At 34.0% G+C, this 9,374-nt stretch overlaps 1 protein-coding gene across 1 annotated transcript; it reads left to right on the forward strand.

Annotated features, from left to right (window-relative positions):
• Positions 1 to 3,413: 3,413 nt before the first annotated feature.
• Positions 3,414 to 8,220, forward strand: LOC120083859 (rhodanese-like domain-containing protein 6). Its single transcript, XM_039039758.1, has 9 exons — positions 3,414 to 3,662; positions 3,882 to 4,043; positions 4,122 to 4,227; positions 4,392 to 4,590; positions 5,381 to 5,462; positions 5,746 to 5,828; positions 6,117 to 6,249; positions 6,446 to 6,593; positions 7,226 to 8,220. Exons 1-9 carry the CDS (start codon positions 3,498 to 3,500, stop codon positions 7,978 to 7,980), a joined length of 1,833 nt encoding a protein of 610 aa, XP_038895686.1. The 5' UTR covers positions 3,414 to 3,497; the 3' UTR covers positions 7,981 to 8,220.
• The last annotated feature ends 1,154 nt before the right edge of the window (positions 8,221 to 9,374 follow it).

A 9,374-nucleotide genomic window follows, 5' to 3' on the forward strand; every position in this document is an offset into this window, starting at 1 on the left:
CTTTCCACTCTCGCTTTCTCCAACTTTCTCGCTCAAACTCTCGCTTTCTCCAGCCTTCTCGCTAGCTTGGATCTCGACAGTGTCGCTCTCTCCCATTCTCTCGCTCAGCCAGTCTCGCTCTCTCCCATTCTCTCACTCAACAATCTCGCTCCTTCCCATTCTCTCGCTAGCTACTGTGAATGTGGTTTATCTCCGTGCAACTTCCACACGAATTTTCCCAAATAATTTTCTATATTTTCCTCAGTTCTTCAATCCTTTCTTCACTATTCAGGATTTAAGTCTTCAAGGTTTTCTCTTCTTTTTATCCTTTTAGGGTCCTCTCTACTCGTACCCCAGGATCAAATATGGTTATCGTAACTATAATACCTAACTATTATAGTTTACATTCACTCTTACTAATTGTTGATCCACAGAAGGTGACAATTATTACAGTTATTATGACAATTGTAAAATTATTAGATTATTTACATAACATAGGATTTAACTTTCTCCTAATTAACCCCTTAATCACTTACTTAAGTAGGAAAATGGAGATTCGGGTTTCACACATACCTTTGTAGAACCACTTAAATCTCAAATTCAGTTGCAAGTCTTCTCCAAATCTACTTGTAAACCATCTCAAGACCTTCCGTACTATTCTCTTGGAGCCTTAGATTGAGTTGTGGGACTCAAAATAAGCTTGAATAAAGGGAATTTGGAACAAGCACATTGTTGCAACTTGAAGAACACCTTCTTCAACGTCTCAAGCTTTTCAACAAAAACTCATGAAGTGCATCAGTTTTGCATGCTCGATTCTCAGTCCAATCTTCCCTATTTATTGCAAGACTATCATGCAAAATAAATTGCTGCATAAAAAGCAGCTCATGCTTAGAAGATTGACTCAAGCATTTGGTGAGAAATGAATGAGCTTCTTGGAGTAGAAAGTGATCTCTCACTTTTTCTATTTTTATGTTTTCGATTTTGTTTTACAAATTTGATTTCCAAAATCAATTTTGTTTTCAAAATTGATAACTTTATTAATTTTAAAAAATTAATTGATTAATTAATTTTCTAATAAAATTAATAAAATAATTAATTAAACAATTTAATTAATTCTAATTAATTCAATATCAAATATTAAATTAATTTAACATAAATTCTTCCATCATGAATCCTTATTCATGAATTTAATATTTAAATCATATTTAAATATTAATTGATTCTCCAATTTCGTTTAATTCCAAAATTAAACGCGTAATTATATCACATATAATTACTAATTTCCTTAATTCTAATTTAAACGTTTCAAATTAACTTATTACGCTACTCTAGACTAATCCATTTACGAGCTAGTAGAGGGACCTCGTGGATCTACAGACCATGGACTCCAATGATCCGAGATTAATTAGTTGAACTCTTTACATCGAATTAACCCCCATTCGTTAACAATGGTTACAAACTATAGGACCCTGCGAGATTTAGGACATCAACTCCAACAATAGATGAATTTGCTTTAGTGTTCTAACACTTACTAATAGCCACTAGTTGAAGATGGTTGACGACAAAGATGGTGTGCAGTGTGTGGTGGTGCTCATTAGCAAGTAGAGGATAAAGTAGTGGATCTTAAATCACTGATTGACCTATAATATCTAGCATCTACCTCACTTGTGGACTTGAAATATGAAAAGGATCCAACAAGTGAAAATGAATTTTAATTAGAGAGGAAACCAACAATGTAGGGACTTGAACACAGTACCTCTCTGGATCACCTACTCTGAAGCTTAAGCTATTGGGTGAAGACAAATTTAATATAATATCTAACCGGGGATGGAGATGAGTGTTTATGCATGGTATGAAAAGTAAAGCATTTGAACAAAAAAGGAAACTTTGGAGATTGTGGGGGAAGGCATGAAAAGGGGAGGAGAAAATAGATGAAAAGAAAGAAAATTAAAATTATGAGAATGTGAGGATATGGAGAGAGAATCGCAAAAGGAGATAACAGTGCATGACGTTTCGTCTATTAAGATTAGGATTGTTCAAATGACCCGACAATCCAAATAACCCAAACTACCCAATCCAAATTATAAGGGGTGGGTTGGGTTGAATTTTTTATATATTTTTCGGGTTGGGTTGGGTTTAGGTTACATTTTAAAAATTCAAGTTGACCTGTTTCTAATATTATATATATTACAACTTACAGGTTTAAATCCTATTTTGATCCATGAACTTTGAGTTTTATTTTATTTTGGTCCCTAAACTTTTAAAACGTCTATTTTAGTCCCTACACTTTTAAAATATGTTCATTATAATCTTTGCTCTTAATTCTTTGTTAATTAGTTAATAAATTAGTGATGTGACATCGAATTTAAAAAATATATAAAGATTATCCATGTGAATGATTTGTTACCCGAGAAGAGGCGAATTTTATTTATGTGGTTTGAGTTTTGTAATTCCCAATCATGTATTTGAAGGGAATAGTCATAATTTCTCCATCTCCCCAATAATATTTCTGTAAAATTCTGTCATAGTCTCTCCCTCCACCATCTTTCTTGACAGAGAAACCAGAGAGCGCGCACATTTGTGTTTTTGTAAATTCTTGGATAAGTTTTTTTTTTGTCAAACTTCTTAGAGAGAGAAAATATAGAAGGGGGAAGAGTTTGGGATGTTTTCTTCCACTTTTGTGAGAGAGGAGAGAGAGAGAGGGAGAGAAATTTCTCTTCCTGGTAACTTTTTAGAGAGAGAAAGAATGAAGCATATGCTTTAGCAACTTCTAATAGAGATGTTTTTAATTTGAAACTTTTCAGATCTTTTTTGCACCTTTTGAGATATAGGAAGAAATGTTAGAGAGAGAAATGAAAGGGAAATACCGTAATAAAAGGATTTAGAAGAAGAGAACAATTTTTAATCATCAATAACCATACGATGGGAAAGTGGAGAAAATGAGTAGCTAAAGAGCGCCTATTGAATGATTCCAAGATTCATACATGGAGTTTAAGGGAATTATAACTTTGCAGAAGAGTAATGGTTATGAGAAAATAAATAAATCCTCTTTTTTTTTAAAAAAAATAATAATAATTAAACTAGATGTCATATCATCAATTTGTTAACTAATTAATAAAGACTAAAAGTTTGGACATATTTTAAAAGTTTAGAGACTAAAATAGACGTTTTAAAAGTTCAGGGATCAAACTCAAAGTTCTTGAACCAAAATCAGACTTAAACCTAACTTATATATATTGTTATAATGTTTGCTTGAAGTTTCTCATTAATATTTTGGATTTTGATATTTAACATTTGAGTTTTATGATTAATATCTTAGATTTGGATTTTGTATTTTTGAATGAAAAATTATTTCAAATGGTAAAACTATAGTAATCTGCAGAAAGTGAAGGGTGTATTTTCTATAATTTAACCATTTTATAATTAAACCTGTTTACTAGGAAGTCGGAAAAATCGGATATTATTGAAGTTTCTGAATCGAAATGGTCGAAACCCTGTAAGTTTGCCCCTGGCTTGCAATGGCGAATAACGAAGACGATGACCACCAATATGGCGTCCTTTTGTACTACAAGTACGCTCACATACCCGACCTCGACCACCTCGTCTCCTTCTACCAGTCTAATTGCACCTCCCTTGCCCTTGTCGGCCGTGTCCGCCTCGCTTCTCAGGGCGTCAATGTCACTGTAACCTTCTCTTAACTACCTATTTCGTTTCCCTTTCTCTATCTCGTTTCTAAGAATGACATTTAAGATGACTTTTCCGGTACTTCTTCGAGTAGCTGAATCAGCTGGAGCAGTTGTTTATATGGGGTTTTCATTTTCTGACCCAATTTGCTCATTTCTAAGCTCTGTGATGATTCTGCATTTTTCAAGTGTTTTGAACTTTTCCTCTTTATCCATTAGGTCTGTGGGAAGCTATGCTCGTTGAAGAGTCATATTGCTGCAATGAAGTTGAATAGCTTGTTTGATGGGACTGATTTCAAGCTTGCATCGTGTCACCAGCCCTTGAATGACATTGTAGCGAGAGAATGTGGATTCACTTCTCTCTCAGTCCGAGTTGTCCAAGTAAAATATCATCCTTCCTTTCAATTTTAAACCCCAAAATTTCAGCAATTTTAATGTGAAAACTTGCACATTTCACAGGAGTTGGTCACCCTTTGTTCAAATCCTCTATCGAAGTTACCTGAAATTACACAAGCTGGAACGCATCTCTCTGCTACTGAATTTCATTCTGTTCTTGAGAGTGCTGGTTAGATTATTCTCTTCTTCTTCTTCTTCTTCTTCTTCTTCTTCTTCATCTGCTTTATTTGTTACTTTACTGACTTATAACAACAGGTGATGACTTTATGCAGAATAGGGATTTGGAATGATTCCAAATGAAATTCTTTTGACTCGTAATCACATACTTTGCAGGGCTACTTTCGGATGAAGAGACACTGGAAAATAGTAGAGATGTTGTTCTATTGGATGCAAGGAATTTATATGAGACTAGAGTTGGGAAGTTCCAAACACCAAACGTTGAAACACTGGATCCAGAAATTAGGCAGTACAGTGATTTGCCATCTTGGATTGATGATAATTCTGAAAAGTTGAGAGGAAAACACATTCTTATGTTAGTTGTCTCAAACTATATGTTATTCGAATCTGGATGCCTTTTTCTTATTGTTCGTGACATGGCTTAAAAAATTGTGGCACCAATTGCTAATGTTTGGCATGCGACTTACAGTGGTTTAATCTGTTGATTCCTTTGGATGACGAGTACTTTGGGCATTTAAGTTAACACTCATGTTCTTTTGTCTGCATATTGGATGTAAGAGTGTGTGTGGAGCTAAAAGTGCTAGATTTTTATTTTCAAGTTCAGAACTACCATTTTCAGCCGCATAAACCCAAATTTGGTTATTGTGTATATTTGCAAATTCTAACTCCTAGGTAGTTATACACGTGAATAGTGAAACTAGATTGTCCTTGTACAAAAGGGCATCTCTTATGGAGATGGAAGGAGAGAAACAACCACCTATTGAACGAAAAGGGCATCTCTTTTGATAGTTTTTTTGTCCTACTATCTTTCATGCTATAACTTGGTGTAAATGTACATATTTCTTTAGTTTTTACAATCTATCTTCTCTTCTGACCAATTGGAGAAGTCTTTTATAACTCCTTGATTTGGGCTTCGGGTTTCTTTTTTTTTTTTTTTTTTTTGGGTAAATTTTCAATAAAAGAAATTTTTTTTTTTAAAAAAAAAAAAAAAAAAAGATTGTCCTTGTACAAAATGTCTTCCTTGTTGCCAGCCATTTTTCGTCAATGCTTGTGTTAACATGACTAGATTTGTTCAATAACTCAAAAGGCAGATTTTTAGAATAATACGATCATGACTCAATTTTCATCTTCTTCCTATCCAATAGGTATTGCACGGGAGGAATCAGATGTGAGATGGCTTCAGCATATATCAAGTCCAAAGGATCTGGATTTCAGAATGTCTTTCAGGTGCTGTCATATGAAATATTTCTGAATTTTATATCTTCCATATATATGTTGACGTTATTTATAATTTATCTTGGATTTATGGGCATGTTTTCATTTTCCCCAATTTCAAACCTACGGATGTTAATTAATGAATGATAGCTAAAATGTTTCTTTAATCTAGTCTCTAAAGATTTAAGCCATGTCTTGGTGAGTTCATGGTTCATGCATTATTGCTTTAGTTGGTGTTAGTTTTATTGCATTAGAGTCATTTTATATGTTGGTGATGGGGTGCTTTTTGCTGCAGTTATATGGTGGAATACAACGTTATTTGGAACAATTTCCTGATGGTGGATTTTTTGCAGGAAAGAATTTTGTGTTTGATCACAGGTGAAATCTCTAATGCCTTCACATCACTATGGTACTAATTAGGATGTGATAGCTTAGACAAGATTCTGAAGAGGGAGACATCAAACATGATATATTCATTGAAGTATAAAGTATTGAACCAAATAATTTTGTATGAACATAATTTGACCCAAGTAAATTTCCAACTTTTGAAATCCTCGAATATTCTAATAATAGGAATTGGTGACAGCATCTTCATGGGAAACTGGGGAAATAGATGATGTTACAATTTGAGCTGAAATATTCTAATATTCAGTTCTGTGGTTATAGGATATCAGTTGGGAGCTCAACTCAAGATATTATAGGGACTTGCCTTATTTGTGGAAACCCATTTGATGATTATTCTTCTCGCTGTCGGTGTAAATATTGTCGAATGCTTGTGCTGGTGTGTGATAATTGCCAGGTCTGCTATAATAGTAATCTCTTTGTACTCATTCTTATTTGGCTTGCTGTTCCATTATTTTGATTCTTTTTGTAAAAACTTTATTCTAAAATTTGTTTTTCCCGTCCCATTATTCTATCATTTTCTTTTTTTAATTACCTTTAGCTTTCTTGTGATTTGTGGTATTCTGCTTCTGCATCCTGTTATTGCGGCTCAGGAAAAGGAGACCCTATTTGTTTGTGAGCTGTGTCGGAAGCATGGCAAGGAGGGTGAGGTGATTTCACAATTCCAGAGCTCAAAATCCAAAGTAGTCTTGCTGCAAAGTGAACTTGAAATTAGTTCCCAGCAACTTCCGTGGAGTAACGGTAAGGTCTGTGTTAATTCTTCTAGTACTTCTTGCATGTGCAAGGAATATATGTATCTAGTATTTTATGATGTGATTTGAATTATCGTCACATTGTTCAGTTAATATCATCACAAGGACCAACTCCTTGATTTAGAGTTTGTATGAGAATTCTTCTAGAATAACTGTTTATAGCAAAAGCATTTTGATCCCATGAGGTTCTTATCAACAAATAATTTTGACGTCCACTTTTTACACTCTTAAAAGGGCTTTTGAAATCTCTTATTTAAGCACTACAAAAACATTTTGCCATTGCCTTCATAAAGCTCTTTAAATGTTTTTTTGACTTTTTACTAAAGCACTTTTACGTTACTTCTACACAATAGACATGATGGTTTTGAGGGCCAAAAGATGTGATTATTACGGTCTTTCCACACTAAGCCCAACCAGAATCTGTTAGCTCTTTGTGAGCAATAAATTGTTTCTATAGAATCCTCCATGTTGTTCGTTGTTTTCTATCAAATTATATTTCTGATGCTCAGCAATCTAATATGGATTTTAAAGTACTGCCTTGCGTTACTATTTTGAGCCTAAGATTTGAAAGTCAAATCTTTCTTCTTCCTTGACTGATCTGTAATTCAAACTCATATTCAGGTTGTAGGTCACCAAGAAGATTGAGAGTCCTGTGTTTGCATGGATTTAGACAGAATGCTTCAAGCTTTAAAGGAAGAACTGCATCATTAGCAAAGAAACTCAAAACCATGGTGGAGTTTGTGTATGTTGATGCACCTCACGAGTTATCGTTCATATACCATCCTCGGGACAGTGAGCCTCGGGAAACTTGTGTGACTTCTTCAGTACAGCCAAATTGTCCTCCGCCATTAGAGAGTTGCAAGAAGAAGTTTGCTTGGTTAATATCACACAATGCAGGTGAAAGGAGTGAAGAAACTAAATGGGAAGTTGCAGATGCCCCATTTGATCCACTCCAGTACCAGAAACAAACTGATGGGTTTGAAGAATCATTGGAATATTTGAAGACTGTATTTTCCGAGAAAGGACCATTCGATGGGATCTTAGGTTTTTCACAAGGAGCAGCAATGGCTGGCGCAGTTTGTTCGAGAAAAACGAGTCTAAAGGGTGCAGTAGACTTCCGATTTGCAGTGTTGTGTTCTGGGTTTCCTCTTCAAATGCCTGAATTGGACCATGGACTGATCAACTGCCCCTCACTTCACATATTTGGTAGTGATCAGGGAAATGATAGGCAGATTGCTAACAAAATGAGCAGAGACCTTGCTTCTTGTTTCGATGCAGGTTGTTCTGTGATTATTGAACATGACTCTGGTCACATAATTCCTACTCGACCTCCCTACATTGATGAGATAAAAGAGTTCCTTCACCGTTTTCTTTGATTGGATTCATGAGTGTGTAACCTATAACCATTGAAGTTGTTACAAGAGCTTGATCATACAAGGGATTTATCTTTGCTTTCTCGAAGAAAGTTAGTTCACTCTTGGATTGAAATGGGACTTTTTTGCTTCATAGTTTTAGCTCATTGTAGACTTCTTTTACTAACTTGTTAAATTTCTAATTTACCTATAAGTTTTTGACATCAAAAGAATGAAGGATTTACAGAGTTTGCTGTTATAGTTGATCAAAGCTACAAATTTTTTATTATTTATCCGTAAGTTACATAATTTCCTTTTGTAATTTTACTATTTCCTGGGTAGATGCTTATTTTATGGGTTATGCCATATTTTTTGTTCTTAATTTTCATAATCATGCCCATTAGTCAGATCTATAAAAGTTTTTTTTGGACAGTATTGTCTTTGACCTTTTTATATAATATTTACATTATTTTTAAAATTTTAAAAATAAGAATTAAATTAAAAAAGGTTGATTATGATAGTTAAAATTGTAAAAATTAAACCTTCAAATTAGTATGATAGTTAAAATTGTAACATCAAATTTATATTATCGTAAAAATTGGATCTCCAAATATTTAATAGTAAAAATTTTATTCTCAAATTTAAACCATTGTTAAAATTAGGCTCTCGGACTTGTTAATTTAAAAGCATAAATAGAATATCCTCATTAACCTGAACGCTCAAGTTATATCCAGCCTTTTCTTTTCCCTTTTTTTTTCCATTAAAATTGGGTTGGGCTTATTACGTTGGTAGAAATAAAAGGAAAAATTGACAAAAATGATCTGTTGGAATGTTGATTTTGTATTTTTGATCTATTTTTGAAAAATAAGTTTTTTTTTACCCCTTGATGATAAAAATGGGACCTTTAATATTAATATTGTTGTTTTCAAAACTTATTAGAGAAATATTGTTGTTTTGGGAATCCGAGGTTAGAGGTCGAACATTGAGAACTCGACTAATGTGGAGGTCGAACGTTGAGAACTCGACGAACAAAGAAAAACTTGGAAACAATACATAAGCCAAAACTTCAACCCTCGACAAGAGAAATCTCGCAAATCTCGCTTAGGTTGTCGAAGGTTGAAGTTTTGACATACATCCACCCTCGAGATTGCAGGTTTATTACTTTTCTTTTTCCCTCATAGAGGAAATAAAGTAATGAGATGGTATACTATATGTATTTGTGTACTTGAGCTGCTTCTAATAACCTATGCATTTTGTTATCATTTTAAATTAGAAGGAGGCTTGTGGGATTGACGTGAGGGGGTGGGGATGGCTATATTTCTGGGAGCGAACTCTAGGCGAATATGAAACACATGGATATAAGTTATGCCTTGGAATGAAAGAAAATTCCGAATTAGCTTTGTCTACGAACAAAAAAG

The sequence above is a fragment of the Benincasa hispida genome, chromosome 8 (assembly GCF_009727055.1).
Source record: "Benincasa hispida cultivar B227 chromosome 8, ASM972705v1, whole genome shotgun sequence".
In the NCBI taxonomy this organism is placed as follows: Eukaryota; Viridiplantae; Streptophyta; class Magnoliopsida; order Cucurbitales; family Cucurbitaceae; genus Benincasa; species Benincasa hispida.